General features: G+C 48.7%; 1 protein-coding gene across 1 annotated transcript in view; it reads right to left on the bottom strand.

The window, feature by feature from the left end:
* Positions 1-18,422, bottom strand: part of LRP4 (LDL receptor related protein 4) — a 63,818-nt gene that overhangs the window by 13,759 nt on the left and 31,637 nt on the right. The window contains exons 14-34 of the mRNA XM_059710906.1: positions 17,339-17,495; positions 16,260-16,477; positions 15,944-16,120; positions 15,441-15,563; positions 13,560-13,768; positions 13,305-13,386; positions 12,189-12,294; positions 11,093-11,294; positions 9,377-9,566; positions 9,158-9,289; positions 8,115-8,255; positions 7,403-7,489; positions 7,124-7,295; positions 6,377-6,539; positions 6,030-6,255; positions 5,378-5,681; positions 3,849-4,067; positions 3,549-3,683; positions 2,580-2,688; positions 889-1,033; positions 531-644 (exon numbers count right to left, since the gene is read on the bottom strand). Coding sequence (XP_059566889.1) covers positions 531-644; positions 889-1,033; positions 2,580-2,688; positions 3,549-3,683; positions 3,849-4,067; positions 5,378-5,681; positions 6,030-6,255; positions 6,377-6,539; positions 7,124-7,295; positions 7,403-7,489; positions 8,115-8,255; positions 9,158-9,289; positions 9,377-9,566; positions 11,093-11,294; positions 12,189-12,294; positions 13,305-13,386; positions 13,560-13,768; positions 15,441-15,563; positions 15,944-16,120; positions 16,260-16,477; positions 17,339-17,495 — 3,411 coding nt within the window. The remainder of the gene's footprint in view (positions 1-530; positions 645-888; positions 1,034-2,579; positions 2,689-3,548; positions 3,684-3,848; positions 4,068-5,377; positions 5,682-6,029; positions 6,256-6,376; positions 6,540-7,123; positions 7,296-7,402; positions 7,490-8,114; positions 8,256-9,157; positions 9,290-9,376; positions 9,567-11,092; positions 11,295-12,188; positions 12,295-13,304; positions 13,387-13,559; positions 13,769-15,440; positions 15,564-15,943; positions 16,121-16,259; positions 16,478-17,338; positions 17,496-18,422) is intronic.

The raw sequence follows: 18,422 nt of genomic DNA, 5'->3' as shown, positions 1-18,422 counted from the left end.
ATTTCTCTCTTATCATTGATGTTTCTATCTCTCTCTCCCTTTCTCTGTCTATGAAATCACTAAAACATATTTAAAAAACAAAACACAAGAAAGCCCTAGCTGGTTTGGCTCAGTGGATAGAGCGTTGGCTTGCAGGCCGAAGAGTCCAGGGCTCGATTCTGGTCAAAGACACATACCTTGGTTGCAGGCTTCTCCCCAGTCCCGGCCCTGGTCATGCAGGAGGCAACCAATCGATGTGTTTCTCGCATATCGATGTTTCTCTGTCTTTCCATCTCTTCCACTCTCTCTCTCTAAATCAATGGAAAAATATCCTCGGGTGAGGATTAAAAAACAAACACACACCATAAAAACAAAGACCAGGAAAAGAGAGTAATGCTTGGGCCAATTTACCAGACAAACTTATTACTCCCGGTCACTCCTCTCTAAGACTCTCTCAGGGGGATCCCAACCAGAAAGACAAAGCTGAGACTGCTGATCCCGTACCCTTCCAAAGGCTTTGCTGTTTCAAAGGACCATTCGGTCCAACTTACCAAGGGAGCAGGGCCGGCTGTCGGGCTCATCAGGACAGGCACACACAAAGTCTGAGGCTCTGGCAAAGCAGAGGTGGGTGCAGCCACCATTGTTCACACCACAGGCATTGGTCCCTGGGGGCAAAGCAGAAGAATGTCTGGCCTGGGACAGGATTATGTCTCCCAATTTGACACTTCTCAAAAAGGAGGAAATGTAGGGCTACCTCGTTCCCAGGAGGGGTATAACCACAGAGGACTAAAAAGGTCTAAGAACCAAAAGGCTCTGCTGTGGCTCTAATTGTCTTGGTCATGAACAGTCCTTGAGGGGATCCCCCCTACACCGATGGTAAGGAAGTAGGCTTAGGACCCAGGAGCCCACCTGTCTGCCGCTGAGGGGAAACCACAATGATATCCATGAGTCCTTCCACATTCGCCAACACTGTCTCCTTGTTCCGGCCTGAGTACTTGTCAACACGCTGGATTGACTTGGTCTGCCAGTCTGTCCAGTAGATCCACCTGTCCTGCTACTCAATAGGGAATCCCAAAAAAGAGGAAACATGATTCAACAGTCAGACCCCAGTCCAGCTTCTGTGCCCGCAGTATGTGCATGCCCTCTGCTGAAATGCTCTCATCTCAAATCCACCAGGTCAGCTTCTGTGCATCCCCAGATATGACACTGTCCAGGAAATCTCCCCCAATCTATGTAGCATTTACCATTCTCTCCTCCATGTTGTTCTGTGCCTTGTCCTCACTTCTACAAGTGAGTGTTGACACTCTATAGTCAGTTGTTTACATGTTTGTCTGTCTTGTCAGGCCAAGTTCTTCAAGGACAAGAATGTATTTCATTCATCTCAGTTTCCAACACCTCACACTTACTTAGTACTTGGCCAGTTGCTCAACGAATGAGTGGGTTCCAGTACCTAGCATATAGGGGTAAATTGGAGGGTCCGTCTAAGGTCCCTGCTCTTCTGGGCCTTTCACTCAGAGCCCTGGGAAATCCTCTGGTTACTTCTGTGGGCAGCTGCCTTCTAATGCAGTGATCCTGAGAATCTCAAGTAGGGGTGGGGAGGGGTAATGAAGTGGGTTCCCTCCCTGCCCCTGGGGTATACATCAGAAACCCCCATGGGAAACTTGCAGATTGAAAAACCATAGTCAATATTATCCTGTAGTTTTACATTTGGAGTATGGGGGCGGGGGGGAGCCTATAATAAGCAAAGCCAGGCAAAATCTTATTGGCTGGTAGGCTATAATGTAGAATACATACAGAGAAGTAGATGTTTGTCAAAAAGGGACAAAGATTTTTAAAGGATTGAGAATCCCTGTTTTGGTCCCAGGCTTCGTAGAACTCCTTTTTTCCTTCCCTGAATTATTTTACAGGGTTGGAACTCTCAAAACTGACAGCCAGTAATAATTAAAATGATTAGAAATAATAAGCATTGAGTGCCAGAGACTAATGCTCTGTGTATATTTGAGGAGGATACTGTTATTAAACTCATTTATTAAACTATATATAAGTAAGTGAAGCTTAGAGAAGTTCAGTATCTTGTTCACAGCTGCACAAGTTGCACAGTTACTTAATGACACAGAAGAACTTGAACCCACACAACTGGCGCACTGGAGATACTCAATGAGCACTTATTGTCTAGCTGCCTCAACATTCTGGCTCTTAGCCACTCTACCCTCCTGCCACTAAATGGGCTGCCTGAGCTCAGATGTTGGGGCCACAGCACTAGGATCAACTGGGGAATTTGTTAAAATGCATATTCCTGGGCCCAACCTTCATGAAGCAGATTCTTTACATCCAGAAACATGTATTTTCACAAGCTCCACAGCTGATCCTGCACACCACCACTTATGAGCCACTCCTTCGAGTGCTGGGACATGGGAGTGGTGGGGCAGGCCTAGCAGGACACATGGTGGTGGCAAGGATTCAGTGTAGAGGAAAACACCCCTAAAATGAGCTTCCATAGCACACCTGTTCAGTAGCATCTAGGGTTGAGGCTGCCAACTTAGAGCCCCGAGGAAATACCCCCGGTTAAGGAGATTTAGCTAACTTTCTTGAGCTAGTACCTGAGTGAGGGCAAAGGGGTGGGACACGTGGCTGACCAAGACCTGCCGTAGCTTCCCATTGAGGTCAGCACTCTCAATCCGGTCCAGATGTGCATCCACCCAGTAGATTCTGTGAAGGAAAGGAGATGAGAGCAGCTGCTCAAAATGCTCGCCAGGGAGCCCAGTTGCTCTCCCTGTCCCTCTCCAGGGAGCTGCCTGTCCCTTCCTGAGCTGAGCTGGCGAGAGCTGTGCACAGTCAAGAAGCACCATTGATGAGAGGTCACTGAGTCCCAAAGCTGAAGAGAAATTGGTGACTCCTAAGTGGGGAGGCCAGTGCTGTTTTAAGGGGAGGTGGCGGGGTGGGGGGGGAGGGCAGGAGAGCAGGCCCTCTAATGACCTCCAAGGAGCCACCACCAAATCTCATCTTCCTACCTAAGAATCTAAGTCAAAACTCCTGTAAATGCCCTTCAAGAAGAGACTGGGTCTACAAAAACCTCACTGAGGTTAAAGGAAGAGGGCATTCCTCTTCTCCATCCCAACGCCTGGGTGACTGATTCCTTTCCCTACTTCTGAGGGCAGAAAGGGGAACTGACTACTTCAGAGCTCCTTTCACCCCTCTCCTGCTCTTTAGCATTTTTTATCTAGACCAGGAGTTGCAAATTCCAGTATCTGAAGGGATCAGGAGAACAAGGAATATAAAGTCCTATGCCCTTAAATGATGGGGGTAGTGGGACCAGTGGTCCAACTAGAGGACATGCTCTGCTAAACACACTCAAAACTGGATAAACCAGACAAATAAAATGCACCTCAGAGACAACGGCTGGATTCAGCAACCCCTGCTCTAAGAATATGTTTGTTTGGCCTTCTCACTGCTTTCTCTTCCCCACCTACCGACAGCTTTCCATCTTTTTGTTTTCACTACTTCAATCTCAAGCATTCTCTCCTCCTCTCACCCTATTTCCAGGAGGCTGTTTGGGACACAATTCCCACCTGCGGGTATCATAGTCCAGGGTCAGGCCATTGGGCCAACCCAGGTCTGTATTGATGAGGACCTTCCTCTCAGAGCCGTCCAGGTTCGCCCGCTCAATCTTGGCAATGTGGCCCCAGTCTGTCCAGAAGAGGTACCTGAGATACAACAGTGACATGATCACTGAGGCATGGGAAGATGGCACTCAGAGCGCGAGAGAATACAAGGGACACACCGATGCCACTCACAGATAGGCACCCTCCACTGGCCTCCTCACCAGGCCCTTCTCCCCTGGGTCTCTTTTCTGCAGGCCAAGAACTTACCCCTTCCTGGGGAAAACAGCAATGGCCCGAGGCTCATCCAGGCTGTGGTTGACCAGCACTTTGCGGCAGGAACCGTCTAGCCTTGAGGCTTCAATGGTATTTCGGCCTGTATCTGTCCAATATAGATTTCTGGCCACCCAGTCCACGGCCAGCCCGTCGGTGGTCTTCAGCCCCTGCCCGATCACTGTCTCCATGTTGCTGCCATTCAGATCTGCTCGCCTTGGGGGAGAGCCCAGGGTTGGATGACTGACCAGGCTGAAACCCCTTGAATCCATGTTCCCATAATTGTATCCCTCTGTACTGTTGGCTCCATAGAGGCAGAGACCAAGCATCTGTAAGTGCATTCCTCAGCATCTACGCAGTAGGCACTCAAAATATTTGCTGAATAAGTACTTCTTAAGAGCACAGAGTGTTTCCTGCTATAAACAGGGGGCATTTCGGTCCATGTCTTGCCAGAAGAAGGGTTAATAATTTCCCATATACCTTAGGGAAGGGATAAGGATTGCTAGGGAGCCATTATTTTTTAAAAAAAGGCCAATTTGGCAAAACCTACAGGTGTATTTTTACAGAAGTCCTGCGCCAGGGAATTCAGGATGGGGGCCATGTCATAAACACGTGGGGACTTGTCTAAACATATGCCCACCTGCCCCCAGCATGAGATTCTCCAGGGAGAACGAAGGAGAGTGTCCTTGTTCCTGCACGTGAGAATCTCTGCATGGTGAACCCCTCTTACTGGTGGCAGAGCACCATTTTCCTCAGCGGTGTGGGGTAAAAATGTTAAATACAAATAGAACAAAAATATGAAAACAAAACAAAACAAAAACCTAGTGAACAAGCCTTGTTGGTCAGCGCTCCTGTTTCACAATACAGATGCATGGTTTAGCTGCATGGCTGATTCTGCAATGAGTCTTAGCAGATCCTTAGAGCAATCCCAGGGCCCGGTGGTAGGGATTAAAGGCTCCAGGTCCCCAGCCTGACATTATCTGATCTTTTCATTTGCTTTATATACTGAGCTTCTATTGATCTTTAAATCAACAAGAAAAAAAACCCCAAAAGGCCCTGTCTGGTATGGCTAGGTGGTTAGAGCATCTGTAGGTGCACCAAAGGGTAGCGGGTTCAATTCCTGGTCAAAGGCACATACCTGGATTGCAGGTTTGAGCCCAGTGCCCAGTCCGAGCGTGTGCAGGAGGCTACCAATTGATGTCTCTCTCTCACATTGATGTTTCTTTCTCTCTCTCTCTCTCTCCCTCCCTTCCACTCTATCTAAAATCAATGGGAAAATATTCTTATCCTCAGGTGAGGATTAGCAAAAAACAAACAAAAAACAAAAACAACAACACACAAAACACCAAAAGTTTGAAACTCTGTTATAAGTGATAACACTACAAAGTGAGCAAGTTAGGATCAGAACTCACCATCTAAGTTGTCAATTCACTGAATCCATTTAGAGGTCAACACAGACCCTCACCTCACCCATCAGGGACTGGAAGGAGGCCTGTGGCCTCGGGAGGTTTCAGGGATACTCATACCTGATAACATCCAGGAACACATCTGTGTAATAGACTTTTCCATCCACACTGTCGTAGTCCAGAGAGATGACATTGTTGAGTTCAGGGACAGGGACATGCACATCGGTGTGGTCGCTGGTGTCCAGTGAGATGCGCCGGATGGAGCCACGGCTGGAGAAGAGCAGGTAGGTCTCGGGAGAGGGGTCACAGGTCTTTCCATCTCCCTTCAGCTGGATGCCCGTGGGGCAGGCACAGGAGAAGCCAGAGGGCCGCGGCAAGCAGAGGTGGGAGCAGCCACCATTTCTCGAGCCACACTTGTTAAAACCTGGTGATAAGAGAGAGAGAGAGAAGCATGGGTTTGGACACCCTGCCTAGAATATTGTCTGAATCTTACAAAGTTTCTTGTGCCTGATTTTCGGCTGTTCTAAATAACAGGGTTTGCCTGGCAGGGATGAGGTAGAAGGGGCAAGAGTGTCTCCACGGGTCCTTTGAAAGTGACAGCATGATGTAGTTGTAGTACCAGCCATACCAGAAGGGAACACAGCCTGATCCTGGAAGGGGCTTAGATAGGTCCCTGTCTCCGTGATTATAAAGAAACCTCTGTGCTCTCTGATGTTGTGATACCCCCAGAAAGCCACAGGCTCTGGTTCACAGACCTAGGGGGTCTTCTCACCCAGTGGCTGGGCCCGGTCCACAGCCTGGATGTCCATGAGGCCTGGCAGGTTGGACCTCACCAGGATGACATTGTTGCCGGTACCCTTGTCAGCACGGTGGATGCTCCGAGTCTGCCAGTCGGTCCAGTAGATATAGGAGTCGAGCAAGGTGAGGCCATAGGGGTGCTGCACAGGTGACACCAGGGTGTGACGATTGGCACCATTTAGGTCAGCGACCTCAATTCGCTGTAGAGGAAGGAGAGGGTAGGACTGGTTATCAGTAAACTAGGAGCTCCCGGTGGAGATGCCAAACAGACATCTCCCGTCTTCCCAGGTTCCTGGGAAGCAGCAGGAGCAGGACGCTCACCTCGGTGTGGGCATCAGCCCAAAGCAGTTGGGAGCTGGCCTTGTCCACAGTCAGGCCATTGGGCCACCCCAGGTTGTTGTTGATGAGCACTGTCCGGTCTGAGCCGTCCATCCCGGACCGCTCTAACTTGGCGTTCTCTCCCCAGTCTGTCCAGTACATGTACCTGGGCAAAGAAGAATACTAGCTGGTTATTCCCTCAGCTCCTGGATATTGTAGGTATTTATAATATGCCAAAGCCTGTGAAAAAATTTCACATTTGCAAGATGAAAAAGTTCCTGATATCTGCTTCGCAATAATGTGAATTAAGTTCACACAACTGCACTGTACATTTAAAAATAGTTAAGATGGTAAATTAGTATTATTTTTTTACCACTATTAAAGAAAAAGTACTCTCCATATATTATCTCACGTAATCCTCACAAGAGTCTCAAGGTGTGACTCATCTCCATTTACCAGCACAGATAAGGAAGCTGAAAATCAGAGGGGTTAAACACTGCACTTAAAGTGACAGTTGCAGCTGATAAATGGTGAAGGAATTTGAATCCCAGACTTCTGAGTCCAAGGCTCACGCTTTTAACCTCTACACTATGCTGCCACTCTGAAAGGAGTCACAGAGAGTGAAACAGCCGCAGGAGGCCGGTCTGCGTCCCTGTGAAGCACACTTGCCCTCCATTGCCCACGTTCACCCCATCCCTAGCCCCAGCCAAGCTGACCCATCCGGGGCCCAGGCACAGAGCCAGCTCTCACCCCATCTCATGGTACAGTACAATGGCTCGGGGGCTGTCAAGATTCTGCCACACCAACACTTTCCGCATGGACCCGTCCAGGTTGCCCACTTCAATCCGGTTGGTTCCAGTGTCTGTCCAGTATACTTTCCGGCCAATGGCATCCACTGCGAGCCCATCTGTGGTTTGCAGGCCTGCAGGAAGTCAAGAAGAGCACACTGGCTCCTGCCTTAAAACAGATGGGCTATTTCCTCAGCTCTGTAGCCAGACAGGCGGTCCCTGGGCTGGGAGCAGGGCCCACCTGTGGTGATGATGTCCTCGTGCTGTGAGCCATCCAGATTGGCGCGGCTGATCCTGTGCAGCGTGCTGTCTGACCAGTACACTTTTCCTGGAAAGGGAAGGCTTGGCTCAGCCTGGACCCCCGACCCCCACAAAGGGACATGCACAGCTGACTCAGGCCCTGAGACACCAGGGCATGACAGAGAGCCCTGTAACCCGTAGCAAGGAAATCAATAGAAATGTAGCCCTAGCCAGTTTGGCTCAGTGGATAGAGCGTCGGCTTGCAGACCAAAGAGTCCTGGGTTCGATTCTGGTCAAGGGCCCGTACCCCAGTTGCAGGCTCCTCTCCGGCCTAGGGTCCTGATCGGGGCGCATGCAGGAGGCAACCAATCGATGTGTTTCTCTCACATCGATATTTCTCTGTCTTTCCCTCTCTCTTCCACTCTCTCTAAAAATCAATAAAAAATATCCTCGGGTGAGGATTAAAAAACAAAAAAGAAATGTAGAAACGTCATAGCAGGATAGCCCTTGCCAGAGAGGGAGAAGGGGGCCAGAAACCTTGCCCTCATAACCAAAGAGAAAGTGCTGTAGAGACAGGGCTGACATTGTGCCAGAAGGAATGGTGAGCCCCCAGGTTCTTAGCAGGAGGCAGAGATAAGGAGATAAGGAAAGCAAGGATGGCAGTTGCTATAGGGCAGGGACAGGAGGCCAGGGGGAAGGAGGGCCACACAGACCTTCTTGGGGATCCACTCCAATGGCAATCGTGTTCTTCATGGTAATGTTGATTGGTACCACCACATCGGCAAAGTAAGGGATGTCCAAGGACACCATGCGTATGTCTATCCTCCTGGCGAAGATGAGGAAACTATTCATGCCTGCCCAGGTGGGGAGAGAAGGAAAGGACAGTCACCCTAGCTCAGCCATGAAGAGGATTTGGAGTGAGGCAAACGGAAGTTCATGCTCTGGCTCTGTCGGATTCTAGTTGAGTGATCCTGGACAACTCATTTAAACTGTGTACCAGAATCAATATCTGGACCATGGGGACCATAACTGGGTGGCCGTGGGACTAAAAGAGATCATGTACAGACAGCACTGTATAGCGAGTCTGATACAGTCATAAATGATAGCTCTTTATTAATATTATAGAAGGACTCTCTTTGAAGGACCCTTTCCCATGAAGTTTTGAGAACTTCATGTTACGTTAAAGAGGGCTTTTCCCCCAGCCTGGGAGGCACAATTCACAGTTCCTTTCCAACTAAGTTTCCTGGGAAGTTAGAATTCCAATGCAGCCCACCCACGCAGCGTCCCTTAGGGAGAAATGCTGACTTCCAAAACCTAGGCAGCCAGGTCCTGCTTCTCACAAAAGCACCTCATCTAAGGGAAGCTCCATTACATTGTAGATATCATACGTTTTAATGTTTATTATGAGTGATTTGGGACAGCTGGGGCTAAAGTAACTTATTCTAACCAAATCAGGATATAATGACAATTTTCCAACAGATGTAAATGAAGTGTCTGAGAAGGGAGCATCTTTTATGAATATGCATGAAGACACCATAAGAACTAGTGGGGCCTGCCTCCAATCCTGTCTACCTGCTCCCCGGCCTCTGTCCTGGACCTCTCCTCTTTTCTAAAAGCTCTGTCCCTCCCCTAAACCTCTAGAAGCACCAGGACTCACGGTTTCTCAGACCACATTGGAGTCCATCTACAGGGAAGGAAGAGAGCCACTGCCCCTCCCTAAGCGGCTCCCTCCAGGTTTCTGATGCTTAAGACTCACCTGGTGAACATATCTTGCCATCAGGCATCAGGTTGATGCCTGTGGGGCAGGTACAGCTGAAGCCACTGGGATTTGGGGACCGAAGACACAAGTGGCTGCAGCCACCATTCTCCATAGCGCATGGTGTGGTCACTGGGAAGGGCGGAGGAGAGGGTCAATAATGAGGACTACAGCACAGGGAGGCCAAGAAGAAGCTGGTGGGGGCCAAGGGCTGCTCACCTGGGGGCCGCCGGCGGTGGAAGACGTGGATGTCCATGAGGTTCTCCAAATTCTCCTGCAGGGTCTCCCGGTCCAGCCCCGTCAGCCGGTCAGCGCTCTGGATACTCTTGGTCTGCCAGTCTGTCCAATAGATGCGCTCTTCATAGAGGGTCAGCCCGAACGGGTGGGGGAGCTGGCTTCCAATCAGCACCTACCAGGGACCCAGCACGTGTGTCATCCCCCAGCAAGGTCCCACAGCACTCGGCAGTGCCTGAGCACTCGGGCAAGGAGCCGGAATGCAGCTTGGCCGCTACTGCCTGCTGTGTGACCTCGGGTGACCTTGCGCAAGAGCTGGTTGTCAAATCTCTCTGCGCCTTAGTCTGCCAATCTGTGATAGGATTGTGATAATGCCTGGTTCCAAGGGTTGTGTGATGATTGTAAAAGATCATGTATTATTTATATCATCTCAAAGTATCTGCACAGATTGTTTATTAATTACAAAAGGAAAAGCAACTTTACAATGGACATCCTCTTAATGATTCAATTCAAGTTCATATCACAATAATGTGATGAGTCAAGATCTGTACCTTACTGACGAGACACACTGAGAACTCAGGACTTGACTTCACTTAATGTAGTATGACTGTCCCCAACACATAATCTGAATCTAATCACAGGGAAATAGCAGACAAATTGAGGAATATTCTAACCAAAATAACTGGCATTTCCTCTTTAAAAATACTAAGGTCAAGAAAGACACAAAGCTCAGCCCGCGTGGCTCAGTAGTTGAGCATTGACCTATGAACCGGGAGGTCACGGTACAATTCCGGGTCAGGGCACATGCCGGGTTGCGGGATAGATCCCCAGTGTGGGGCGTGCAAGAGGCAGCGATCAATGATTCTCTCTCATCACAGAGGTCTCTCTCTCTCTCTCCCTTCCTCTCTGAAGTCAATAAAAATATAATAAAAAAAAGAAAGACATAAAAAAGTTGAGGAAGTATTCCAGATTAGAGACTGAAGAGATGTGATATTAAACACAATTGTGATCCAGGATTGTATCCTGGACTAAAAGAGAAAAAGGAAAAAGAAAAGCTACAAAGGACATCATTGGGGCAATTGGCAGTGAAATTCAATATTGACTGTGATTAGATAGTACCGTTGTATGAATGTTAAATTTCCTGATTTTGACCTTTGTACTGTAATTATGCAAGGCAATGTCTCTGTTCCTAAGAAATGTGCACTGAAATATTTTGGGGTCAAGGACAGGATGTCTCCAGTTTAATTTCTGATTGCTCAGAAAAGTAATAATGTGTGTGTATGTGTTATAGATAGAAATAGAGACTGAGAATAATACAACAATGTGGCAAAATGTTAGTGATTGGTCCTTTCGACTGTTCTTGCAGCCTTTCTGTAAGTTTGACATACCAAAATAAATACTAACAAAAACAAATAGGAAGAGATCATGGTGCACCTGGTATTTAATTAGTGTTTGTTGTTATGTTTCTTAGGAAATCACTTATATCCCCAGCCCACGATCTACACGAATACCCAGATTCCTTTTATCAGCAAGCACAGAAGGGCCCCCTGGGCTCTGAAGGGCAGCCACAGCCTCAGAGAAATATCATACATCCCATACTGGGTCCCCTTGAGGTCCCCCTAGCTCCCGTCAGCTGCCAGCCAGGAGTGATGCCCGAAAGGCTGTGAGGGCTGTGGGAGGATGCCTTAGTGCCACCCTTACCTTCCTCTTGCTGCCATCCAGTCCAGCAAATTCAATCGTCTTCATGCCGGCATCAGCCCAGTACAGCCGCTGGGATCCATAGTCGATGGCTAGTCCATTAGGCCAGGTCAGATTGGAAGAGATGATGACCTGGCGGCCTGAGGCATCCATGCCAGCTCGTTCAATCTTGGGGCTTGCACCCCAGTCTGTCCAATACATGTACCTGGACACAGACAAGGGAGGTCTCACCAGCCTTCCAGTTAACACCCAGTGGGGACTCAGAGCACCTACAGTTTTAGGGTTCCTGTCTGCAATGGCTTCTCCGCCTCCTGTCTCAGTCTCCAGCCCTGCCCGGGCTCAGAGCTGTCTAAAGATTTTATATCTCCTTTCACTATCACAGAGTCTTAATAAAGGCAGAGCCCATGGCTCAAGGAGTGCTCAGCAAGTAAGGCCTATTTTGAAATAAAGAAAGAGGGGAAATGAGGATGGGGGATAAGAAATGTTTCCTCAACTGGATGAGTTAAATAATTACAGTACATAAATTTAACAGAATTCTATACAACCATTAAGAAGAACAATATATGGGTAAGAAAAAAAAAGAGAACAATATATAGATCTATATCATCACATGGAAAGATCTATATAATATACATAAGCAAATGGAAAGATATCCAAGATATATAGCCATGTGAAAACACCAAGTTACAAAGCAGTAAGACATTGTTATAAAACCACCACCACCACCACCACCACCACCAAATGTATATATATACGTAGAAGAAAACCTGGGAAAAACGCCCTCGGCTGTTCACAATGGTTACTGCTGGAGAGTGAGGTTATAGGGAATCTTTACTTTCCACGGATTTATTTATCTATTTTTTTTTTTTTAACAACGAGTTACTTTTATAAGCAGACAAAAAAAAAAAAAAAGATGGAATGATTTAAAGGTTTCCTAGTCCACTGAGGAGACAGAGTTGTCACTATGCTCTGGTTTCTACAGCTGCCCTTGCTTCCTGATGTTCCCATAGAACTGGCCGCTCTTGCTACCTCCAGACTCCCCTCTAGTACTCAGGTATGGAAAGTGGGTGGGGCTCACTCCAAAGGCGCAGGTGCTCACCCGCCCATAGGTTCCACCACAATGTCTCGGGGACGATCAAGGTTCTCCCAGATGAGTACTGTCCTCATGCTGCCATCTGTGTTGGCCACTTCAATCCGGTCTGTCCCTACCAAGAAGTAGGGGGCAAAGATATTAAACTCTAGTCTTGGTCGTTCACCCTCTTACCTTCCATGCCCAAGCATGGAGCCTGGCATGTAGTAGATGCTCAAGAAATACTTTGTGGTAGATGTACAATGGGTAGTCAGTGAATTGAATTTCGAGAAGAAGTTCAAGGAAATGACCGGTTCCATTTCTTTGAAGAGCAATGCTTCCTCAATACAAGCAACCCACTCTGTCCTATAATTTAAGGCGTTGCTCCTCAAAATCTAGTGTGCATAAGAATCAGGGAAGCTTGCCCTAACCGGTTTGGTTCAGTGGGTAGAGCGTCAGCCTGCGGACTCAAGGGTCCCAGGTTCGATTCTGGTTAAGGGCATGTACCTTGGTTGCAGGCACATCCCCAGTAGGGAATGTGCAGGAGGCAGCTGATCGATGTTTCTAACTCTCTATCCCTCTCCCTTCCTATCTGTAAAAAAAAAATCAATAAAATATATTAAAAAAAAAAAAAAAAGAATCAGGGAAGCTTGTTGAAATACAAGTGCCTGAACCAACCCCCAAAGATTCTGACTCAGCAGGTCTGGGGTAGGGCCTGAGAATTTGCATTTCTAGCAAATTCCCAGGTAATTCTGATGCTGCGGGGCCAGGGGCCACACGTTGAGTGGCTCTGGTTAAGGCATTCCCCTGGCCTCCCAAACTCACCTGGATAATAGAAAATCCCCGTTTTACCAAGATAATGATGGGAGAAATCAAAGGGCACAGTTGCCTTATCTGAAATGCTTCAAAACATTCTCAGGCATCAGCTACCTAGCAGAAGTAGCTGCCATTTGATTGGCAAATGCCAAACCCTCAATGTGAGCTTCTAGCTTTAGCTCTGCAGCAGCCCAACCACTCCTGACCTTCCAAGGACTTCAGGTCAAGACAGAAGTGGTCCAGGAGGGGCACTGGGCTCCTTCTACCTGAGGGCAGGATTTTAAGTATGAGGAGTCCCAGAGAGCCAGGCCATGGCTACCCAGTACATACCTGCATCTGTCCAGTACAGCTTGTTGGTAACCCAATCAATGGCCAGGCCTGCTGGACTCTCCAAACTGGTATCCACTACCACCTGAGCAGGAAGCAAAGCTATATCACCAACCTGACTTGCATCCCAGCGCTGGGGCCTAAACGTCACCAATTCTCAGACTGGGGAAAGTATGGGAAGCCCTTAACCCGGAGAGGGAGGATTCTACCCCTTAATCTCTGCCCTGCCCGAGGGCCTGGGCCCACACTGGGCCCTACCTCCTGTCCTGTTCCATCCCACTTGGCCCTGCTGATGGTGTCAGTGCTGACATCTGTCCAGTACACGTGGTCATCCCGGGAGTCCCAGTCAAGGGCCACAGCACTGCGCACGTCAGCCAGTGGGATGACATCGTCGGACAGGTCCTCTGTGTCGAAGCTGATCCGACGGATGTCCATCCTTCGGGCAAAAAGCAGGAACTTGTCAAGACCTGATCAAAGGCCGAAAGGGGTCTTCTTTTAATGCTCTAAATCCAATAACAGTGACAGACATAGACGCTCACCTGTGTGACATCTGGTTCAGTCACCTGGCGCCCTTTGTCCCCTACACTTCGCACCTCAGGCCCCCTTTGAGCACTGGGCAGCCCATGCTGGCCGAATCAGACTTTACGATCAAATGGAAATAGACTCTCCCCAGGGCGTAGCAGTGCATCCTGTTTAAGTGTCTGTCAGCTTCATCTCAACTTTTCTCACCTCCTTGCTCCATCTCCTTCAGTGCATTGGCTACACGGCCGCTGACCCTCACCCCTGCCCCTATGATTTCTATGTCTGCTCGGGGTTTTGGCTGATGCACTCCGTCATCGAGATCCCTTCCTCTCGCTCTTCTCTTCACTTGAGTCAATAGTGACCGTTCACTTACTCCACGCCAGGCACTGAGCTTGGTGCTTTTCTTGCCTTGTCTCCTCTACCCTCGTAGCATCTCTCTGTGGTCTGTGCTATTCTTATTCCCATGTTCTAGAGAGTAACGCTGAGGCTAAGAGAGGTAAAGTAACCTGTGCAGGATTCCCTGGCTACAAAGCACCAGAGCTGGGACTTAATTCAGGTCCGACTCCAGAGCAGCAGCCCTGGCCACTCCCTTACACGGCTTCTCCCCATCTTGGTCTTCTCCACCCCCTGCCTCTATTCTGTACTGTCCGAATGTTTCCCAGAATACGTTGCACTCCCAGAAAGGCACTCCCTGCCTAACTTTACTGTCTTCCTTTAAGATCTGAGAAATCCCTAAGGGAAAGTCCTAGGGAAACCTCTTGCACTTCACTAAGGCAGTATGGGAAGAGCTGGGCACAACAGAATGCAGGGAAACTAGGCTCTCCATCAGTGTGTGCGGAGTAAGTATCGCCCCTGTTCCTCTGAATAGTTTCCCTCATCCCTGAAAGGACCCAGACGCCACGAGCAATTTGATTTTAGCCAGAGATAAGAGGGCCAGTGGGTACATGGCGGTAAGTAAGGGAAGCTGCTGGTGTGTGTGGAATTCCCCCAGGCCCCTTGCTGGTGGTGCCACATGCCTGCATCACTCCTCTCTGGACTATGCTTAGGAAAAGTCACCTGTGGCTCTGCGCTAGACAGGTCCACCCTCTCAAGGCAAGGCCCCTGCAAGAGCTTAAAGGAAGACAAAGTAGCAGTTCAGGGAGTGACCAGCGAGTCCCATTGTCTTTCTCTGTTAGGCACATATTTGTCCAGGGCCTGTGTACACCGGGCATCATCAGAGTCCTAATCTTGGCTCTCTGGTTTAGGGGTTAAAAAAACTCTTTAACAGGGTGAGGCTAAAGGTAAAGAGATAGGAAACCATTCCCCTGCTTTCTAGAAGGGCCTGGGACCCTCTTGCTGCCTATAGAAAAAGTATCCTACCTGGTGAAATGATACAGAAGCCTGGTTGCAGGTATTCATACTTGACTGGGTGGTGTCACTGAAACTTTAGCAACTACTACTGGGCCCTCAGCCCTCAGCTTTGACCCAAGAGCCCTTGGCCTACGTTCTTCCTCTCCAGGGCTACATGAGGAGCCTGGCTCCTCCCCATAACAGGCAATCCTTTAAACTCATATCCCTGTTCCTTCCACCCCCCTCACACGGCACATCCACTGAGGCAGGTGCCCCAGACCCACTTACTCTGGGCACAGGCATGGCTGCTGATCTTGCGGAAGCCAGTGGGGCAGGCACAGGTGTAGTTCTGGCCACTGGGTAGACACAGGTGGGTGCAGCCTCCATTGTTGTCCCCACAGCGGTTTTTCCCTGCTCAAAGAGCCCAGAATAAGAGGGTCAGGTAAGACTAAAGGTGGGCCCAAGGCTAGGGGTTTGGCTATGGTGTGTGCTCCCTGGAGGGAGGAACTATATCTTACTATTTTTTGTATTGGCCTCAGCTGTGAGCTGTGGACCCCTGACACACAGGAGACGCTCTATAAATGTTTGCATGAATTAGATAGGGACAGGGAAACTGAATGAGTCTTTCATGAATCTTGGTGTTGTACCACCCTAAATGTCCAGCAGAGGGAGGAATTAGCCCACGTCAGTGCCAACCTCAAATTTCCTGGCCAGAAACAATGGCAACTGGGACAGGTGCAGGGAAGGTTCTCAGTGGCACCAGAGGCTCACCAGGTGGGCAGTTTTTTTACCTGCAGGCTGGCGCTGGGGGTGCAAGGTGTGGATGTCCATGGGGAAGTGGAGTTTGTTGCGAATGATCTCCTGGTTCTTGCCAGTAAATTTGTTAGCACTATTGATGCTCTTGGTGTGCCAGTCCGTCCAGTACAGGCTGTCTTCAAACACTGTGATGGCAAAGGGGTGCGGGAGGCCTGGGGAAAGTCCAAGAGAACCTCAGTCCAGACATGGCCTGCCTGGCCCCTGCACCAATCTCACCCTCTGCCAAGGCGCCAGGCAGCCAGGATGGGGAAAGGAGGATGAGAGACGAAGGAGAGGGAGGAAGGACCTCACCTTGGCTAATGACAGCCTTGCGGTGACTCCCATCCAGATTGGCCCTCTCGATGACGTGGTGCTTAGCATCCACCCAGTACATACGATGCCCGGCATAGTCAATGGTGAGGCCATTGGGCCAGAAGAGATGGGTATCGGCGATGATGCGGCGTCCAGACCCATCCATGCTAGAGGCTTCGATGCGGGGGGTGTTACCCCAATCTGTCCAGTAAATGGTGCTGGGACGAGAGAAAGGGACACTGAGAAACAGGCAGTAGAGGCTGGGTAGGTAACTGGGAGAGTAATAGGCAAGGGGCTTTTTATCCAGTAAACACCAGGGGCCCCAACTGGCAGGAGATACGTTTTGTTTGGTCAGGAGAGTGTTTTCTAACTGTTTTAATTTAAATGTCTCTAGACAGGGCCTTTAGTCTTTAAGCAAATTTTTGTTTGCAATGTCTGCTATGGGGAGGGCACTATCTCAGGCACTGGGAGTGAACAACAGACAAAAATTCCAACCCTCATGGAATTGACCATCTAAGGTAATATTAGAACAGGGGCTTCTCTATCAAACTCTCCACAACTGTCTTTTGTATTTTATACACATACACACACACACACACACTTTCTAAAATTGGTGACCTACAACTGTAGGATCTTAGGAGACACTCCCCTCAATTGACTGCATTGAATTTTCAAAAGCCAGAGGCTAACAACTTCCATTTCAGAAGACTTTTCTTCTAATAATAAAGTTATTATTAATTAGCTGAACCTTATGAGCTAATAATAAAAAAATAAGCACCTACAACTTAATTAATGTGTTATGCCATTTAAAATTCATCATCTCATGTAATCTCCACCAGCTAAGAGGTAGGTATGCTTCTTATCACCAATGTAGACATGAGTAAATGGAGGCCGAGAGAGATAAACTAACTACCCTAAGGCCATACAGCCAGCTACTGCAGAGCCAGGACTCAAACCCACATGTGCCTGGGTGCAGAGCCCACGCTCTCAACACCCAATAAAGTCTGGCCCACATGGCCTGGGAACTGTCCCTAGAGGTTGCAAGAGGGATTTAGGAATTTGAGACACAACTCACTCACCCCTCCATGGGGTGCAAGGCAATGGCCCGAGGCTTCTCAAGGTTCTGCCAAAGCAGCACCTTCCGGTGGGCCCCGTCCAGGTTGGCCACCTCTATCCTTGATGTCCCTGAGTCGGTCCAGTAGAGTTTGTCGTGGACCCAATCCACAGCCAGGCCTCCTGGGAGGAAGAGGCAGCGGGACATTGTTAGGGATCCAGCCCGGGTTATCAGTGCCAGAGTAACAAGAGCAAACTCTGGCACGAAGCAGTGTCTTGGGCCCGGCAGCGTATTAACCATTTTACATACATTTAGTCAGCACAGCAAGTCTGTGAGCTGGCTACTGTGACCCGTGAAGGTGAAGAGAGTGAGGCACAGGAAAGTCAAGCAACTGTTACAGGTCAGGCATTTCCTCCTCTCAGCCAACCCTGTTCCACTTCCTGAATTCTGGCTTCCTGAACCACCCGAGGGTCCTACACTGCACTGGCTCAGCGATTTGCAAACCGTAGCTTAGGCAGTTCAGAAGTTCCATCATTTGAGTCAACTGTGCTCGATACTGAATTCCAACCCACTTCACCTGCTAGTACAGTGGCTCGAAACTGCCAAGTGAGCTGTGATTTTTTTTTCATCTGTAGACATTTGGATCTATTTATCTGGTTCAATCAGAAAATATATATATATATATATATATATATATATGATTTCAGAGAGGAAGGGAGAGGGAGAGAGAGAAATAGAAATATCAAGAATGAGAGAGAATCATTGATCCGTTACTTCCTGCACACCCCCAACTGGGAATTAAACCAGCAACCTGGGCATTTGCCTTGACTGGGAATCGAACGGTGACCTCCTGGTTCATAGGTTGACGCTCAACCACTGAGCCATGCCAGCCAGGCAATCAGAATACTCTTAATACCAAGCAATCAAAACGAATTTCAGAATTAAGCTAGATGCAAAGCTGATATAGAAATTTAACTGTCATCCATAAAGCTCTGATTTCAAATGAATGCATTCATCACACTGGTCTCATTATTCTAACTCATTGGGCTCAATAACAAGCAATGACATAAATCTGAACCTATAACATTAAAGTATACTAACAAATGTTA

Source organism: Myotis daubentonii, chromosome 9 (genome assembly GCF_963259705.1).
Source record: "Myotis daubentonii chromosome 9, mMyoDau2.1, whole genome shotgun sequence".
In the NCBI taxonomy this organism is placed as follows: Eukaryota; Metazoa; Chordata; class Mammalia; order Chiroptera; family Vespertilionidae; genus Myotis; species Myotis daubentonii.
The sequence above is the reverse complement of the archived record's forward strand: the minus strand, read 5'-3'. Positions and strand labels throughout refer to the sequence as shown.